The sequence below is a fragment of the Ictidomys tridecemlineatus genome, chromosome 4 (assembly GCF_052094955.1).
Source record: "Ictidomys tridecemlineatus isolate mIctTri1 chromosome 4, mIctTri1.hap1, whole genome shotgun sequence".
Lineage (NCBI taxonomy): Eukaryota > Metazoa > Chordata > Mammalia > Rodentia > Sciuridae > Ictidomys > Ictidomys tridecemlineatus.
This window is the reverse complement of record NC_135480.1, coordinates 86,496,195-86,517,281: the sequence shown is the minus strand read 5'-3', so window position 1 is coordinate 86,517,281 and position 21,087 is coordinate 86,496,195. Positions and strand designations below refer to the sequence as shown.

Sequence of the window (21,087 nt, the reverse complement as noted above, 5' to 3'; positions counted from 1 at the left end):
AATTAGGCAGTGTAGGGCTGTTGTTGGGGCAAGTGTCTGTGATTTTCCTGGATTTTTTTGGTCAGAGTCAGATACAAGATGGCAGCTTTTCCTCCTGCCATTATGTCCACTGTTGAGGCACAAAGGAGTTAGGGCAAAGGAAAAGTGAGGCATGCTAGCAAATCTGCTGCCGCCTCCAGAAGCTCTTCCCAAGAGTGTCCATTAGGAGGTTTCACTGGCCAGAATTGTGTTGCATGGAACACAAATGCCAAGAAGGAAGGTCATTTTGTTTATTTTTTTTAAGTGGGTATTTTACCTACACCAACAAAATAGGAAACTTAGGGCCTATCTCCAACCTCCTGACTTCCTTTATTAACCATCCCAGCCACAAGTATATTATCCATTCTCCATTTCCTATCAGAACCCAAAGGGGAATTTTAGGGAAAAGGAAACCCTGGGTCCTAAGCCCTGGTAAAAATAAGGAGTATACTGTGAAGGATTTCTAAAGAATAGAATCCCAGGCAGGCTGTGGTGGGATGTGTGAATGTGGAGTATGAGACTCATGCAGGAATTTCACCAGGCCTGCTGCATCTGAGGCTCTGCCACACCATAAGGCAGCTTGGGCTGAGGGTAAAACAGCTAGAAGGCAAGATGAAAATAATCTCTGGTCTTCCAAGGCAGGTGGCATTCAGGGTTTTAGAAAATTGGCAGAATCTTGCTATTCAGAGAAGTTTTGTTTGTGTTGCCTTTAGGTTACCAGGTGAATCTGGATTCCATTTTTAAATGGTAGAGGTAAGGAAAACTTATGAAGTAAAAAGTAATGCATACAATAGAGCTTCACAGTCAATTTCACTCCAGAGAGAACAGTATAGTGGTTAGGAGGGTAGCTAGGGAGTCTGCAAACCTTGGCTTCAGGCCTCATTTGGTTTTCTGCCTGTTTTGTTTGGTGACATAAAATAAAGGCTGTGTGTGTGTGTGTGTGTGTGTGTGTGTGTGTGTGTGTGTTGGTTTTTATATTTCAGAATTTTGTGGAGCAAAATTCTGAAATATAGGGGAAGAAAGAAGGATATATGACAGACTGAATGTGAATCACAGAGTGCAAAATATTTATTATCTGGCTTTTTATATTAAAAGCTTCCTACCCCTGGTCTTATGCTGATAGGTATCATGAATAGAAAACTTAAAAAACACAGACAATTAGGTTCAAATATTTTATAAGCAATTTCTATCATTGTAATACATGCCTGTGTCTGATGTACACAGAAAGTTGCTTCACTAAGACTCTTGACTCATTTGTAGAATGTAGGCGGTAATTGTGGTAACATCCAAGGGTGGTTCAGAATATTAAATTAGTACATACATGTAAAGTTCTTACAACAATATCTGGCACATAGTAGGTACATAATATTTCTTATTACTAGAGAGCAGAAGGAACACATACAACCACAGTTTGATAGTTATGTAATTACAGAGGAATAAGACTAGTTCTAAAAGTCTTAGAGAAAGAACATAAACAGAAAATGAAAAAAAATAAAGACTCTTTGTGAACTTTGTCCTACTGTGTGTACCTATGATCTCTCCAATTATTGTTTTCTGAACATTTTGCTCTACCAAACTTGTACAGAATGAAGTATTGACAATTCCACTTTTTTACACCTCTTACCACATTGTCTGTGTTCTTTATTCTTTTTCTTTTTCATTTCCTAATAATGAGTTTGATATCAGCATTTCTCATCTTATAGGTTCATTGTAGGACCAGTGAGGAACACTAAATAAACTTTTTGTTATTCATTAGGAGGAACGAGTAAGCTTCCATCTTTGGAATTCTTTACATTGCTAGAGGTAGACACGGTTATGGAAATGTCCAGTTAAAAAAGTAAATGGATGTATCTGTAAAAAATGATCTGAAATAATTGAATTAGTGAATGGAGGAAACTGTAATGATAATGGTGACTCATAATGTCAGAATAAATTTGGAAGCCAGCATATATTAAATGAAAAATGGCAACAAAATTAGCATTTGTTGTGTATGCTTGGCAGTAACATGCAGGTGCGTGCGCACCCCCCCCACACACACACATCCAAATGTTTAGTTAGCTGCACAAATGCTGCCTTCACATTGGCTCCAGGTACACCACAGAAATCGGTAAGAAGAGCCATATAAAAATATTTTTGGAAACACGGTAGGCAGGCCTTTCATTATCTCCCATGACATCCTCAAATCTAATGGCCACTGGCTTTGGTGGTTGCTAGCATTAGCTTTTCAGATACACAGTCTGAAGGAGAGTGTAAATAAAAGTTGATGTCTGCCACATACTGTATCACATGTAAACCTGAAAGCACTGAATAACTTCGTGAATAATTGCTGTTTCAGCTTCAGAACAAATTTCTCTCAAATTGTTGGTTATAGAGCAAGCAGGTTTTTATGCCCTCTTGAGTTGTTCTGTTCTGCGTTGTATTGAGTGAGAATTTTTCTATTGGTCGTTTGTCCAGGAACTGTGGTTTTTAGTTACTGCTTAAGGCAGAGATATTTTTTTTTAAATCATCTGATGAAACAATTACAGAAAAGCGTGGTTCCAACTGTGTTCACTTGGCCAGGGCCACTTCTTCATGTGATTTTCTATTTTCATATTCCAAGTACCTTTTCCCAGATCTATTGAGTTGAAATCTGGCAGGATGTCATAGAAATGTGTATTTTAATAAGAATTTAGGTGACCATAATGCTAATCTAGCAGTTATTGACAATGGTAGAATTCCTGCTATAGTATCTTACACATTCTATACACCTTATCACTTTATCCTCATGTTAGCTAGGAGGTAGGTGAGAGTATTTTCGCTATTCTATACCCGAGGAAACTATGAGGAGGAATGATCTGTCCAAAGTCCCACATCAGCCAACTGGCAGTCAGAATTCAAATCCACATCTACTTGATAGCAAAGCAAGACGCAAGCTCAGTGCAGCCCTGCTGCATTCCACACTGCACTCCCTGCTGCCCGAGTATTGGGCCTACCCCTTTTCTGTTCACTGTTTTGTTTCAGGCTTCAGGCCATTTAATACTTTTAGAAAGAGAGAGAGAATTTTTTAATATTTATTTTTTAGTATTTGGCAGACACAGCATCTTTGTTTGTATGTGGTGCTGAGGATCGAACCCTGGCCGCACGCATGCCAGGCGAGTGCGCTACCACTTGAGCCACATCCCCAGCCCCACAAAGAGTCTTTATTGCTTCCAATTAAAAGGACTCTTTACTCCCCACCCTGTGGCATGATAAATACTGGCACAATCTACAAATAACTAAATATCTACGTTTAAATGCTACTGATATTGCAAGTTAAATTTCCTTGTATGTACAGAAGTACCAAAGTGTTACAGACCTTACTTTTCAGATTTTAAACTATTTTGGTAGCTGGACATGGGAACAATTATATATTGGGATTTTCTGCCACCAAGTGGTTACAATGCCTCTTTGCATATTAAATTTTATATACTGTTTCTCTGTACTATTCCATTTTTTTAGTAAAGATTTATTGAATTTCTGTGATATATTAGAAGCTGACTAGGAATTTTTGCTGAAAAGACATATGTTGTATTTCCATGCACAACTTGATATTTCAGATTTAAAGCAGAATTAGTCACACACAAAAAAATGATCAAAATGGAGTTGTAGCTGTTTAGTCATAAACCATTAACTATATTAGTGGTTCTCTGTTGGGTGATTTTGATTTGATGTCGTCACATTTTGGGTTACCAAAGAATGGGAAGGGAGCTGCTATTGGCATCTGGTGGTTAGAAGCAGGGATGCTGCTAAGCATTCTACAGTGCATTGAATATCCCTCCCACCAAAGAATTTCCCAGCCCAGCATGGCAATAGCATCAGGATTGAGAAACTAAGCCTATCCCCTCTGAAGGTGTGCAGGAGAGAGCAGAGTGTGCTGCTGAAACTGTGTGAACACACTGGAGGATGAGACATTGATACTTTCATATCCACACTCTAGAAAATCGTATATGTTCTCAAATGAGCAAACTACCATTTTCTGCCTTTCTTGGCATTGCCACCTCTTCTGTGCTACCCAATCTGTTCAAGTTTATAAGCATCTGCCTCATGCCTTAAAACCAATTCCCTGTTTCAAATGTGTCTTTACTATGTAGTTGAGTAGGAATCAACTGGTTCATGAACCCAGACTATACAAGTTTGGTAGAGCAAAATGTCCAGAAAACAAGTGAAGCCCATTAGTGGCAAAAAAGCACTTTTCCTTCATTCATCTAATTAATGAACAATTTTTGTGCACTTGCCACATGCCAGTATAGGCACTAGGGACCCCAGAATGAACAAAATGAAGTACCTCCTTCCACAGAGCCTGGGAGAATGTAGACAATAACCATGCTGTCAAACCAGTGAGGAGAAGGACTGTCAGTATTGACATGTGTTATGAAGTAAACAAAAGGCCTAGCTTGCTTTTAAGATCTATTTTTAATGGAATGGGCCGGGAAAGCTTCTCTGAGGAGCTTCTGCTTTAATCTAAAATACAAACAATAAGTCAGAGCAAGTCAGCAAGGCCAGGAAAAGTGTTTCAAGAATTGGGGCTGGGGTTGTTGCTCAGTGGTAGGGTGCTCGCCTGGCACTGGGGTTTGATTCTCTGCACAGCATATAAATAAATAAAATAAAGGACCATAGACAACTAAAAAGTTTTAAAAAATTGACCTTCAGTGAGAAGTGAAGACATATGTTAGTCATAAAATGCTAGGTTTGAAATAAGAGCATCTCCACAGGTCTGGTGTGTCATGGAACTGCTTAAGTGAGAAGGATTGAGAGGCATGGATATTAAGAACCACAGATTTTCCTTCTGAAATTTCCCAGAGAAGCACATTTTAAATTTTTCTATTTCCACTAACACTTTATCAATGTGTAATTGCCCTCTCAAGAAAGGAGACACCAAATAAATTAATAGTGGTTATGAGGTTGTGAGTTTATCAATGGATAGAAAATCAAAGCATAGCCCACCCGTATTCTCTTTCTGGGTGTTGTTGCCCTGATTATGAACCTGTCTTCACCCTTCATACTGTATCCTAAGAGGGGTGGGGGGGTGAATGTGAGCTTGAACCTGGGCCTTATATTTAATGAAGTTCTTAAGGAATAAATCATAGTTTGCAAGCCAGATTTCTTATTATAAAATGTTAGTTAAAATTTCCAAGCTTTTCATGAATTTGTAAATTTGTAGGGGACCACTCCCGTCATTATCAGAAGGGATTACAGTAAGTTAAGCGTATAGCCTGATGCTCTAAAACTAGCTTCTGGCAGAACGAGATTGTAACTGAAGACATTTATGGTCCCATCAAGTGCTCTTTTTGAAATTGCCCCGCATTGCATCTTTTTGGTTAATTTGATAAATTGTTTAATATTATCCTATTGATTTTAAAAATCAATATACATAAAAATATATGGAAAGTTTGCTGACATTTTTTGAGGAGGTTAATGAAAAAGTTACTTGAAAATGGATGCTCTGTAAATAATTGTTTTCAAATTTATGTGTTGTTTCTATGATTTTTAATCAGTCTTTGCATATATTGCCTATGATTTTTTAATTCAGCTGGACTATATTATTTATATTCTGCTTTGAATATTCAGAGCCCAGCACTACACTGTTGTATAAAGGATTCTCGATACATACTTGTTCAGTGGGTGAATGTGTGTGCATAGTTATTTTAATTTGGCATGCGGCTACCTAAAGCAACAAAGCATTGAAGTTAAAGTGAGAATTTTACTTCAGTCTTATGGAAACTTACTTGTAGCTACTGAGATATTGGGAAGTACAAATCGTGTATTTTTGAACATACTCTTAGAGTCTCTCTTTCCCAGAAGACAGATTCTACCCCAAACATGGAGATTTGGTGCTGCTGTTTTGCTGAGGTTTTCTTCTTCAGTTGTAAAACCCATTTCCCTACAGAAAATACATTAGTTTTTTAATCATCTTTTTAACACGATAATATGGTATGTTATCACGTTTATTACATATTGCTTTAGTATTTTGTAAATCAAAGATCAAATGTTCTCTCTGATATGTGGATAGGGAGGAAGGATAAAAGTTCAGTGGATTAGACAAAAAAAATGAAGGGAAAGGAGTGGAGATATGAATAGGAAAGACAGTGGAATGAATCTAACCTGACTTTCCTATGTTCATATAAGAATACACCACAGTGAATCTCTAATGTACATCTATTAGACTGGGATCCTAATTAGAATAAGACATACTTCATGTTTGTATAAATATATCAAAATGAACTGTACTGTCATGTATAACTAGAAAGAACAAATAAAATAAATATTAAAAATTTATGAAGGTCACAAGAGAGGAGTATTTTGTTTGTTTTTGTCTTTTTGGTACTAGGGATTGAACTCAGGAGCACTTGACCACTGAGCCACATCCCCAGCCCTAGTTTGTATTTTTTTTTTTTTTAATGTAGAGACAGGGTCTCACTGAGTTGCTTAGTGCCTTGTTTTTGCTGAGGCTGACTTTGAACTCTTTATCCTCCTGCCTCAGCCTCCCCAGTAGCTGGGGTTACACGAATGGACCACAGCACCTGGCCAAAGAAGAGAGGAATTTGAAGCAACCAAAGACAAAAAATCATATATATTAATTATCCTAAAAAGAAAAAAGTAAAGTCATACTAGAATGTTATGTGAAAATTGTGTACCATACAAATTCCCAAATTGAAATGAATTAGTTAGTGCTTTCTTGGCCTCTGAATTCTGTCCCACAACATAGTCTTACTTTGCTGTTTCTTCAGGATCTTCATCAGACCCTACACCAGATGTGGTTGTTGAAGTTAGTCCCTTGACTTGTTGGGCTCTTGTCAGTGGACACTTGAGATCAGCACCATTATTTCTCTAATGTGTTTGCCTCTTCCTCTATCATAATTGTACATATGGAAAACTCATAGCATGAATCTTGTAAAACATGATGCACAGCCACCAAGTCTAACAGGCTCCTCAGGCAACCTCTAATAGCTATTGAGGGACTAGTCATACTCAAAGTGCCACTATTTGTATTAGAAGACTGAATATTAAGCAAGATAATATATGGATGAGGTTATTTTTTTATTTTAAATTTATTTATTTATTTTAATTCATTATACATGATAGCAGAATGCATTTCAATTTGTAGTACACACAGAACACAATTTTTCATGACTCTGGTTGTTCACAATGCAGAGACAAACCATTCATGCCTTCACAAATTACTTAGGGTAATGTCCATCTCATTCCACCATCTATCTGACCCCCATGCCCACTCTCTTCTATTCCCTCCCCTTTACCCTGGCTAAAGTTTCTCCATTCTTCCCATGCTCCCCACCCCCAAACCCATTATGGATCAGCATCTACTTATCAGAGAGAACATTCAGCCCTTGGTTTTTTGGGATTGGTTTACTTCACTTAGTATTATATTCTCCAACTCCATCCATTCACCTGCAAATGCCATTATTTTATTCTCTTTTATTGCTGAGTAATATTCCATTGTGTGTGTGTGTGTATATATATATATATATATATCACAGTTTCTTTATTCATTCATCTATTGAAGGGCATCTAGGTTGGTTCCACAGCTTAGCTATTGTGAATTGTGCTGCTATAAACATTGATGTGGCTGCATCCTTGTAGTATGCTGTTTTTAAGTCCTTTGGGTATAAACCGAGGAGTGAGATAGCTGGGTTAAATAGCAGTTCCATTCCAATTCCAAGGAATCTCCATACTGCTTTCCATATTGGTTGCGCCAATTTGCAGTTCTACCAGCAATGTATGAGTGTACCTTTTCCCCCACATCCTCGCTAACACTTATGTTTGTATTCTTAATAGCAGCCATTCTAACTGAAGTGAGATGAAATCTTATTGCATTTCTCTAATTGCTATAGATATTGAACATTTTTCCATATATTTGTTGATTGATTGTATATCATCTTCTAAGTGTCTGTTCAGTTCCTTGGCCCATTTACTGATTGAGTAATTTGTTTTTCTCTTTCTTTCTCTCTCTTTCTTTCTTTTTTCTTTCTTTTTGTTGTTGCTATAAAGAAGCTTTTCAGTTTGAATCCATCCCATTTATTGATTCTTGATTTTAATTCTTGCACTATAGGAGACTTATTAAGAAAGTTGAGCTTAATCTGACATGATGAAGATTTAGGTCTACTTTTTCTTCTGTTAGGCACAGGTCTCTAGTTTAATTCCTATGGTTGAGTTTATTCACATACATGAGACTATGTATTAGTTTATGTGTATAACAAACAATCCCATATTATTTAATATAAAATTAAATTAAAAATCACATTTTTATTCTAATTACAGCTTGGGCACAACAAACAATCAAGTATAAGGAGCTCTGAGGATTTCCATTTAAATAGTTTCAATAATCCTCCAAGACAATATCAGGTAAGCATGAATTTTTTTAAAAAATAAGGCTAGTTATTTCTAATATTTAGATTCTCAAATTATTTAATTTGTTAGATAAAATGATATTTTATCATGAGGATTTTTTCTCAATATTAAAATGATAAATTAATTCAACAAATATTTATTGAATATATACCATATTCCAGGTACTTTCTAAGTGCTAAATACAAAAGTAAACAAAATAGAAAAAAAAATTAGAGTCATATAACTTAGAACATATGTGTTCATTGCAAAAGGCTAATCTTAAAAAAAAAAGAAAAGAAAATTTACCTCAAATCTCACCTCTAAGAAATTAAGACTGTGTATTTGTGGCAAATACTCCACGTGATGTTATATGTGTGTGTGCACATGTACAATTTTTATATAGTTAATATTCAATATTATGTGAAATATTTTATAAACAAGTTAACAGCACTTACAAAATGAGTAACAGTTTTATAGCCTGTTTTGCACTCTATAAAACATATTCCTATTAATATATATATGTGTATATATATATACATATATACTTGCTATAAATAGATTTTGATTTATTAAAATAATTCTCTATTTTTTGGCATGTAAAAACCTTTTCCTATTATTAATAAAGGTACTGATATAAACATACTCATCGACATAGTCCATTACATTCTTAGAATAAGTTTTTTTTGTTTGTTTGTTTTTGATTTTTTTTGGTTTTTTTTTTTGTTTTGGTATTGGAGATTGAACCAAGAGGTCTTTTACTACTGAGATACATCCCCAGCCTTTTTGGTCTTGATTTTGAGACAGGGTCTTAATAAGTGACTTAGGTGCTGAGGACTTCACTAAGTTGCTGTTCTCAAACTGACGATTTTTCCTGCCTCAGCCTCTCAAGTTGCTAGGATTATAGGCTATGCCACCGTGCCCAGCTTAGAATAGTTCTTGAACATAGAGTTTATTTTCCATTATTTAATTTTGGGCTTAGGTGATAAGATTTGGTTTAGCCATATATCCCTACAGAACTTTCTACAAACATTCTGAGACTCCTGATTTTCATACAAAGTAAACAATAAAAGCAATATCTGTATGATACAAACCAAAACTGGAAAAACTTTATCACATTGAAATTTGTTATTCCTCATTAAAAAACAAATATAAAGTCAACCCTAGCTACAGGTCTTTGTGGAGTGGGGTGGAGACATAAACAACTGGACATTTGCTTAATTCCCCCTTTGCACATGCAATACTGTGGTCTTTAACCTGCCCAACAGAAAGGCTAAGTTTGGCTCCAGTACTTTTCAAATAAAATATAACAATGTAAATAAAGAACTAGATGCTTATTTCAAACTCATTTTTCTCAAGAATTAACTTTTCAGTCATTATTTCAGGTGCTGTGAGAATTATTTCCAAAAGAAAAACAAAATTTGGAGATATTATGTGTTCCCTGACACATCAATCATTGATATTTGCTTCCAAAATGCTTACTGAAGGGACTAAGCTTTGGAAATATATTCCAAATGAAAGATTGGTCATGAACTTAATAATGAGATAGATTTCTCCTTTCTCTGTCTAGAAAATAATGAAGAGGCTCATTAAAAGATATGTACTGCAAGCCCAGATCGATAAAGAGAGCGATGAAGTCAATGAAGGTGAGTTGAACACAGGGACAGACAGCTCCTGATGCAGAGCTGATGGAAAACTGGGAAAGGAGGGTGTGGGAAGACTGCCTCCCAGGGGGAAAAGTAGAACAGATCTTACCATCATCAGCTTCATGATGTCATGGGAAGCAGACTGTTTTTCCACAGATGTCACTTGCTAGACAAAAAGCTATTGTTGTGGAGGCTTGGAGGAAATGGTTGGGACAGGTGAAGGGGACTGCTTCTCCTACCTTGCAACATTCACCATTTCCTTTGAACTTGCCCTGGGAGGACTTATCTGAGATAGTAGAAACCTGGTGCTCCATTAGGAAATACTTCTTTTGAAAAGATTCAAAATGAAGATGTATGTAAAATTGTGACTGGCTTTATCCTGTCCCAGCATTGAATCACCGGTTTCCCTGTGTTACATATTTATAGTTAACTTCTTACCACTCACATTTCAGGGGAACTGAAGGAAATTAAGCAGGACATCTCAAGTCTCCGTTATGAACTCCTTGAAGAAAAATCTCAGAATATGGAAGACCTAGCAGAACTTATTAGAAAACTTGGGGAAAAATTATCCTTGGAGCCAAATCAAGAGGAAAGCAATAGATAATGCCAAGACTTCCTCAAAATTTTGTATTTATTTGTCCACTTGAAGCCATATTATTTTCTGATTTATTTTTTTAAGTGCAAATGATAAAAAAAAAATCCTTAAGAAAAATGCTATCTTGGACTATCCTATCATCTGAAACCTACCAAATAGTTCAATATTCCAAAAAACCCTCAAAATATCTAATATTTTTTGTTATTAAATTGTATCACTGAGGCCACGATTGTAGAGATGATGGAAATGTTGCCCTGTTGCTTGGAGTTTGCTTTACAAACGGTTTTCTTGGGTGTAACTATTGAGATGATGTAATTACCATGTAGTGCTTGGCTGGGAATGGCAGGGGACAGATCCACATAATTTTCTGTGTAGTTTTTCCTCCAAAGGTAAGTTCAGGCATTTTCCTTCCTGTTTGGTGGATCCGCTGCTGGTGACTCCCAGCCCTGAAATATTGGGGGAAATAATCTATGGCCATTTAAAGAATGCTGTTCTGTCATCATTGACCTCACATTACCCCCAACAAATATGACCAATACTATGTGCAAAATGGGCTTACATCTATGTCATATTTTCTGATTAATCTATTTGAAAACATTACCCTTAATAATGAAAAGGTATTTCCTTTTCTGAACCCTGGAAACGTGTGTGTGTGTGTGTGTGTGTGTGTGTGTGTGTTGACTGTATGTGTGCACATGAAAGTTATGTATACACATACATAAAATGCTTGCCCTATTTCTTTTGTAGTTGATATAAACACTCAAGAGCTCTTTATATTATGATTTTTTTTATTGTGACTGAAAAATTATTGTCCAAATATGGACCTTTTGCTGGAGAAATATAAAAGTCACAAATGATGCATTCATTTGATTCAATTATAGCACAATTTTGTGCCGTTTCTGAGGGCATTAACAGATGAAATTACATTTAGCCATTGAATGTAAAGGGGAAAAAAGTGATGTGGGAATTTGCAATACTTTTTTGTTATTCCCAATATGTTCTACTGTTTTCCTCAAATATATAAAACAGCAATTTGCTTTTGTGTGCTTTCACCAAGAGGTGGTTGTTATTATTTACTGATGATGTGACGTGATATCATAGACAAAAAAGAGAAATCAAGGTTCATTTGTTTATACAATGAGGATCAACATTCAGATGATTCTGGTCATTAACCAGAAATGTACTTTAAATTCAGTAAGGATAAGCTTCTAAAGTAAATCTTCAGCTTCATAAAAAAAAAAAAAATATCACAGAAAAGCTGTTTTATCTCCAACTTCAGCTTAATTTAATCAAAAGTCCTTTAGGTAACCAGACTAGAAAATCTAGCTGAAATTTTATATTGAGTGATTTTGTATTTGTGGATGTTTCGTACTAAGAAATTGCTTAGTGATACAACAAAGGCCCAACTTCACATGTTATATGACAATATCTGAATGAGCAGTTATAAAAAATTGACCTCACACAGAGTACAATATCAACAAAATAAAATAATCTAATTTCCATAAAGTTTGTTGAGCCTTGTGAGAAACTGACCTCCATACCAAGGACTGTAGTCCGAGAGTGCATGGGCTTGGCTCCAGAAGATTCTAGGAAAGATTTTCAGATTCCTCAATATCTTTTAAGATGGATTGACTTGACAGGATAAAAGTTTTGGGGAATTCAATAGGCATGAATATGGATTTCTTGGAAAAAAATGCACTCTTTAAATGGCTCCTGTTATTATTCAGAATTAATGTCCTGAAGTCAGAGAATTTTCCTCAAAGGACAGCTGAATTAGAAACTCTTCTAAATTCCCTTTAATTGGAAGATTAAAAGAGATGTCAGAGTATATTGAGAAAGATTTAAAAAATTCCAATAAGAGATCAATTAAAGGCATATTGGATGGTCAAATCATGATAAAAGCCTCAAATCACCAACTCTAAATTCATGACAATAAGGTGACAGATAAGTTGAAATGTACATATCCCAATTTCCTCTCTCCTCTGAGTTGCTCTGGAGGTTTGGGCTGCAGAAGAGGACACAGCAGGATACTTGCCATCCTGAGCACACAGCTGATCCCCTGACAGGGAGCCTGGCCCACTCCTCACCTCCTCACAGCAGAACCCACCACTAACGCACAGAAGTCCTGTTTTTTGTACATCAATGTTTGCTGTCTGCTGCTTTTAGTACTATGAAATAGCACAAATTCAGTATGATTTTATTAGGTATATAAAATAAATTTCTAGACTCCACCATCTTCTTAAACCTACCAAGGATTGAAAGGAACAAAGTATCTGCACTCCAATGGAGAAATGGAACTTGATACAACTGAGAAATGTTTACTGAGCATACATCATGTGTCAGTTACTGTGACAAATGTTTCCCATACTTACTTTATACACAATCATACTCACTTTAGCTTCATATGTTTATTATAACAGTGGAAGTAAATGTTATTTTCCTAATTTTGGAAATGAGAAGACTGTGGTCTTGACTGGTGATGCTGGAGGTAGCTGTCTCATTGTGCATTTATTTAACCCCTAGGTAAGGAAAATGGGCTTTACCTGACCCCCTAACTCTCTTAGACATCCAGTCGAGAGGGAGACAACAGTACAATGTGAGGAAGGCCATGGATAAAGAGAAGATTTGACTTCAAATGCATTGTAAACATAGGGGAGGAAAAAATATACAAACATTTTTATCGCAGGTTCCTGATTGAGGCTTCTAAAACAAAATACAGGTTAACATGAGAAAAGAACACAAGTTTATTTAATATTAGTTTTTTGTTACATAGGAGTCTTCAGAAATGAAGGCTCAAAGAAATTATCACACATGTTTTTAAGCTAAGTTTGTGGAAGAGTGGACAGTCATAGAAAAAATTTACTGGACAAGAGGGTAGAATATAATTGAGGCAACCTTGTAAGAACTTGTCTGTGGGGATTCCTCTTGGTCTTCATGTCTTCAGGGATAAGGAGGTTCCTTTGACTGGATATGGGTCAAGTAATTCTCTTGAATGAGGGCCTCCTTTCCAGCTTTGAGGGAAGGTCAGAACATCCTTCCTAGGTTACTGTCCTATTTCAGAAAAGAAGAGTGAGAGGAAGGTAAGAGTGGACTTCCAGCTTCCGCCATTCCTCAGATTTCTTCAGCATAAAATAGTCAACATACCAAGGTGCCATATTTGGGGGTAGTGATACCGCTGGTTACCAGTGACCAGTTCTGCCCCCCCCCCACATGTTGAAGGATAACATTAGAGAAACACACCGAGGTAAGTCTATAAAGCAGGGATTATTTAAAAAAGGGAAACATAGACTTCTCCCGGAAGCGAAAAGGGGGCCATGGCTGGTATCCTGGTATCCCAAGAAGCGCCAGGGTGTTTTGCCTTTTTATATGTCCTAGGCTTCCTTTGTTCTCCTGCTCTCTTCCCCTTATCTCTCTCCTTCCTGTGACTAGGTCCAGGGATGGACAAAAGGTGAGAAGCAGATGGGCTGTGGGGGGCCAAGGTGGTGTGATCTCAGCAGGAAGGGGGAGTAATTAACAACTCCATGTAGGGAGTGACAATCCCTGGGACAGGTTACCTTACCAACAGGTTGGGGCAGGGGTCGGTTCTCCTTAGGGGAAGGGCTCTAAAAGAATTAACATTTCAATTCCTCCATTATCTGGATCTGATCCTTGCCTATCTGCCTGTCTAGTTCTGGCTTCAGTAGCATGTCCTGAACATCATCATTGTTATAAAGAAAAGATGGATAAAGGGTGCAGATATTTTTACAGCTGGGGATGGTATAAGCAGGGCCAAGAATTGGATATAACAGCAAATATAATGGCTTTGAGTCAATGAGAAGAATGAATCCATTCAAGGGCAAATGTTTTGACTTTATTTGGGCCATCTGTCCCACCCTTCCTTAACTATTTTCATATGAGGAATCTTATCACCATGCGATTAGTGAAAACAACGAAATTTTTAGTTAAAATCGGAAGACTATATGTTAGTGCAGTCAAAAAGGCCCACCGACTGACTAGTTCCAAGAGAATCACTGCCAAGCCCAATGAGCAGCTGCAGAGCCCAGATGCATATGAGTTTCTCCCAGTGACACATTCTAATTATGACTTGTGTCAGTGATGATTCTTTTTTTTTTTTTTTTTTTTTGGTACTAGGGATTGAACTCAGGGACACTCAACCACTGAGCCACATCCCCAGCCCAGCCCTATTTTGTATTATATTTAGAGACAGGGTCTCACTCACTGACTTGCTCAGCACCTTGCTTTGCTGAGGATGGCTTTGAACTGAGATCCTCCTGTCTCAGCTTCTCAACCCTCTGGGATTACAGGCATGTGCACTGGGCTGTTAGTGCTGATTCTAATATGCAAATGAAGTCTTCCTCTTTCCTCTGAAACCTTCCTTCACCACCCCATGCCAAGTGACGTTTACAAGGGTCATGACATCATCCTTGGCAGCTCTGTTGTACGGTGCAAGTCAAAGTTCCTACCTGTTAGAGTCTCTGCCCTTTGATGGAAAGAACACAGCTTTCCAAGTGCACAAGTTGAAAGTTTGTGCAGGAGTACAGCCCAGCATCCTAAAATGAAAGGAAATTTAAAATTCAGTTAACATCTCTTATGGAATGAGACTTTGACTCATAATCTGAGTCTTATTTTTATTCATGTCAAGCTGAGGTGAGAGATATACCATGAACTAACTCCCTGAAAGACATGGATAATAAGGGCAAACACGTTTTTCTATTTGTAAATCTTTAGACTGATTGTTTGAATATTCTCCATTTATGTTCATAGCTATAGGTCTAAATGGTTTTGGAGACGCTTTTAGAATACTTTCTCAGGCCAGGTGCCACAGCACATACCTCTAAGAAGTATGTAGCTCAAGAGGCTAAGGCAGGAGGATCACAAGTTTGAACCAGCCATAACAATTTAGTGAGAACTTTTCTCAAAAAGAAAAAAAAGGTTCAGTGGTAAAACACCCCTGGGTTCGATCCCCAGTACTTGAAAACCAAACAAAGTAAAACCACAAAGTATTTCCCCAGAATGAATTTGGTGATAATACCTATCAAAAATCTTTCATTTTGAAATTAATTTTTGCAGAGATTTATGACTGAATGATTATTTATACTGGTGTCATTTTTTGGATAAGCTATTTATCAATTTTAAATGGATCATAGGGACAGTGACTTATGCTTTTTAAATCCTTATGAAAATGACATATTGAAGTCAATCTTGATTAACTGTAAAAGTGAAGTTACCTACTAAAGCAAGCATATATTTATAATGACTATAATATTTTCTAATTATAATGTTATCTGAGATAGACAGAAAAACCAGAAGAAAGATGGGTGCCTTAGTTTGTGTGGGCTCCTATTTTAAAAGTACCATCAAGTGGGTAGCTTGTAAACAGAAGAAATTTACTTCTCATTGTTCTGGGAGCCAAAAAGTCTTAGACCAAGGTACAGAGAGATGATAGTTTCAGTGCTGGTGAGGGTCTGCTTCCTATTCATAGGTGATTACTTGCTTGCTGGTCCTTAGATGATAAAAAGGGCAAGGCAGCTCTCCGGGATCACTTTTATAAGGATACAGTTCCATTCATGAGTGTTCCAACCCCATGACCTAATATCTCAGAAAGGCCCTACCTCCAACTAGCACCACCTTAGTGGATAGGATTTCAACATATGAATTTGGAGGTGGGGAGCACAAACATCCAGACCATAACAATGGGTATGTACAGAATCTAAGAATTTTTCTTCTTTTCTTTTTAATGCCCACTCAGTGAGCCATGAAGCGTTATCAGTGTCCACTGATAAATTATAGGGACAGTAAATGAATGTGGGTGGCAGGCATGTCTCCTAGGAAATGCACAGTACATCCTGAATGTTTTTTCTAAAACAGATGGGAAACCCTGATGCTGACATTCAGAAAGTGAATCTTGAACTTTATTGTACTGGGGTTTTGTCCTAATTATTGTCCATGAAGATAGATACTCATATCACCATAAAAACATTTTTTTTTCAGAATAAATTGTTTACTTATTATCTTGTGTTAGGCTAAGAGAACTACAGCAATGCTCTGCTTCTGCCTTAACCTTTTCAGTAGTCTATGATTCACCACATGACATTTACCCTTCGCTCTTCTTTAGAAAATGGACTTTCATTGGAATAATTGGTAAAGGTCAAATTTTAGAGTGTTTTCTTATATTTTAAAAAATGTTTACCCATTGTCACATGTTGCTATAATTTATTAACATGTAGAACATATACAAACATATACATAGTCTACCATGATATATAACAAATAACCATATAATACATGTGTATATGATCAAAGATATTTTTGAAAGCATAGCTATCTATGATCCTAGGAAAAAAAACATTACAAATATGGATTCTTTTTCTATTCTCATTTGTTCTTTCATTTTATTTTTTTCTTCATTTTAATGATTTTGCCCTTTTTCTAATCTCTGTATGTTATCTACCTCTTTTTAATGAGTTCTTTTCAGCCTAGTAGTTCAGAGTATAGGATTTGTAGCCAGAATGTGTGGGCTTGAATTTCAGCTATGACAATTATCAGCTATGTATTCATCAAGTTTATTAACCTTTCTGGCCCTTGTTATCCCAATTTTATAAACAACAACAACAAAAAAACAAAACAAAGTTCATCTCCTACATTGAGATATTGCAAGAATGAGTTAATACATTTTACGTTCAGACCAAAGTACTTGGCTCATGGTAAGCATTCAGCGAATGTCAGCAATTGCAGAGAAAGGGTGTGGCTCTGAAATTCCTTTTTCTACCCTGTCTTAAACCATCTCATCTTAAACCTTCTACAACCCAAGGACATTTAGGTTTTTAATTCATGTTTCTTTGACCAATGGCTACATAATGTCTTGAGCATTAGGCTAAGAAGGATCCTGAGGCCCCAGATGCAACCAGTAGAGAAAAAATGACATAAAGACAGTTACAGTACTAGATCTGGACATGGGAAGTTGGCTCTCATGATGCATATTTGACATTCTTGGAAAAAATGAATCACATTTGAACAATATTTGGAAAAATTTCAAGGCACCACTACTACTTTTGATCATAATAGTTGTATCTTTTTATAATAACATTGAATGGTTGTTTAGGGCAAGGACCATTCTAGATCCTGCTCATAAAACTTTTATTGGTAACTTGTGATATTTATTGCAGTGATCTGGGCTATTTCCAGTAGCAGTACTAAAAACAACATGAGTAAAGTCTAGTAGTTATAAGCTACTGAAACATTAATATAAGCGAGTTCCATGGAGCTTATTTTTATCCTGGGTAGTTATACAACATTTAGGAAGTTCTTCAACATCCTCAGAGTGGAAAGGAAAGCATAAGGAGGCCCAAACAATCTGTCTTAGATCTGGTTTACTTGCTCCAATTTGGAGCAACTTGGATAGTGTCTTGTCATTGATTGAGGGTAATAACTTGACTCATTCACTTTATTTAATAAGAACATTGTCCTTTAGCTCAGTAAATAATTATCAATAAATTAAATTAATCAAATGCCAAATATTTCTTGTTAATTCACTGATGGATTCTAACCTATCTGATTGCTTCAGAGTCATAATCCACTTGTAGTTTTTGATCCACTGATAGAATACAATTAAACCATGGCTTGTGTCATTTCATTTGACATTGGGCCTCACTAATGAGCAAGACACAAAACATGGGCTGGGGATGTGGCTCAAGCGGTAGTGGGCTCGCCTGGCATGTATGCGGCCCGGGTTGGATCCTCAGCACCACATACCAACAAAGATATTGTGTCTGCCAAAAACTAAAAAATAAATATTAAAAAAAATTCTCTCTCGCTCTTAAAAAAAAATTACAAAAAAAAAAGACACAAAACAGCATGTCTCAGTTTGTCACTTCTGCCTGATACTGTCCATTTGGGGACCTATTACTTTTTCTTACATTGGTCTGACCTTGGGATATATTTAGGTTTTCTTTTTATTGTTTGTTTTTTTGTCTTAACCATTGACTTCTCACTGATGGCTTAAGAGCGCCATGAGGCTTTATAAATAAAACCTGTGTAAGGAGCAATGATGTTCCTCCCTCTGTAGTCTTTTGGATGAGCTTCTTTTGGGGCAAATCAGAAGTCCTCCGATATTGTTTATGGTTGGTAAAAGAATTTAATTTAGTATATGATAAGCAAACCTTTTTTTGTTTGTTTTTGATTTTTTAAAATCTTTAAGAAATAGTTAGACTTTAAGAAATAGTTAGAAAGACTTTAAGAAATAGTTAGAAAATAAAATTAATGTAGTACTCAATGTGTCTTTCCACACTGTCTAATGTCACTTTTAGTCCAATGACTTTCATGCATCTCAATGCTTAGTGGAGCTTCTGAGACTTTGTGGGCACTCAGCAACACATGGTTTATTCAATTGTTTCATTGAAAATTCAAACAATAACTAAGACACAGTTTCTGCACTCCAAGAATTCTGAGTCAAACACGTAGTCTAATAAATGCTGAGAGCCCCCAAGAAGAGCATCTTGGTGTGCATATGGGGATTGGAGGTTGCAAGCCTAAGAGGCTTTTGGTTGGAAATAATATACATCTTGGAAAGGACTGAAGTTAAACTGCAGCATGGTCACTTCTATTTCTCAGGGACAATGGGGTCAGAAAGGTATCTGTTGTTCAGCATGCTGCTTGTCTTCATGTACTATATTTTAAACAGTTTCCCAGAAGTAAACCCTAGAATGAAAATTTATGTGCAAGTGATTTTGGAAGAAATGTTCCAAGGAAAAACTGATAAAGAAGTAGGGAAAGCAAAACATGGAAAGAGAAACCTAAGCAGCTTTGTGACTCAGGTAAAATCCTATTAAGTATAACTTCAATCTGATCCTGCAGAAGAACTCTGAAGGTAGAATTTGAGCTGGATTTTCCTAAGGTGCCCCCTTTCCATCAGTCATTAGCTAAAGGATGCCTTATGGGGAACATGAACTCCCAGATACTCTGAGCGAAGGCCCCCAAGGGCAGGCCTCCAGATAGAGCAATAGGTTCAGGGATTTAGAATCAAATGCAGACATCAAGGAGACATGCTGAATAGGGATCTGGGAGGAGCACAAACCGTGTCCACTCCACGCCCAAGGCACAGTGCCAGGAACAGTGTTCCTTGTTGCATCAGAAATTCCAGGTTGCATCAGAAATTTTAAAATGTATTTGGTTTTATGTGGAACTTTGGAAATTTAAGAAATAGTATCTCTTTTTGAGTCTCCAGACGAGATGGATTGGATCCTCTTGAAATTAAGGAATTTCTGGGTTGTCTGGGGTTGGCTGTCCATTCCATTAAGTGAAATGATATGATCTGGTAGTTACAAGGATATCCTGGACATGGGGCAGCCAGACTTTTCAAATTGTCCCTGCCAGTTGCCATCCCCTTGACTGGAAGTATAAAATAAGTTCCTTTGAAATGCAGTTTGAAGTAAGGTTATCAATTAATGAATTTATCTGGATCTCTAAAGAATGAGACCTAGATGTGGAAAATTAGATGAGGAGAGGTTTTAGAAAAGATGCAGAATATGGGGGTTATTTTGTTAGGCCACCTTAAGAACATGATAGCAGTGTCATTGGCCTGAGGGGCAGCAGTAATGTACTAGCTTCAGGTTAATGAAAGAGCCAAGAGTATTTTTAAAAAATGCAAGGAAGGCACCAATGACTAATCCTCCCTTAGGTGGCCTTGGTCACAGTAGTCATGTCTCCACTGCTACTAAAAAAGATATTGCACAAACCTCAGAGACCCATAACCCAGGGAGTTACTTCATAGGTGCTTTCAGAGATTCTGGCATATATTATGGTCTCAAAGAATGTTTAATGAATGAATACATGATGTTGAGTGAATCCTTTATTTGGTCCCACTTGCAACCCAAGTAGGGCTGGCAGCCACTGCCTGGGAGGGGAAAGGTAGAACACACCCCAGGCAGAGATAAACCCAGAGGGAGATGATTTCAGGACTTGCTGGCCAAGCACTTTGGTATGGGCATCTCAATACCTTCTCCAGGCTCAGTCAGCATGAGACCTAGTAAAGAATACAGATCTCCAATGTTTGGGGAGCCACCTCTGTCTGTCTGCCATAGGAGCTGACATACTGATTGTCAGAAAGAGCTCACAATCCTAGCTTGACTTGGGCTCTGTTGCCTTTGTACATGGCTGCTGGCCAGACCATTCTGCACTTTCCAGACTGCGAGGTCATACTGACACAGTTTAGGCAGGCTGATGACAAGGGCTGAGAGGAACCAGGCGGGAAGTGGCTGGGCCTGCTGGTGCCGATATCATGTAGCAATGTGGCTCAGAGAAAAATGCACACAGAGTCAGAGATGGATCTGGAGGGAAACCCCCACACTGCCACTTCCTTCATTCTGGGAGTGTGGGGGCAAAGGCTGAAACTTCTTGAAGCCTACAGTTCTCAGAAGTTTAAAAATGTCTGAGGTCAAAGTGAGGATTTAATAAGATGTTCATGAAATA

The 21,087-nt window shown here is 37.1% G+C and overlaps 1 protein-coding gene across 2 annotated transcripts in view; it reads left to right on the top strand.

The window, feature by feature from the left end:
* Trpc6 (transient receptor potential cation channel subfamily C member 6) overlaps window positions 1-12,296 on the top strand; it is a 112,687-nt gene extending 100,391 nt beyond the window's left edge. For both annotated transcript variants that reach the window (XM_078046913.1, XM_078046912.1), the window contains 3 exons: window positions 8,314-8,397; window positions 9,950-10,025; window positions 10,478-12,296. In XM_078046913.1, the coding sequence (XP_077903039.1) occupies window positions 8,314-8,397; window positions 9,950-10,025; window positions 10,478-10,629 (312 nt within the window). In that variant the 3' untranslated portion in view covers window positions 10,630-12,296. The remainder of the gene's footprint in view (window positions 1-8,313; window positions 8,398-9,949; window positions 10,026-10,477) is intronic.
* Window positions 12,297-21,087: the final 8,791 nt, after the last annotated feature.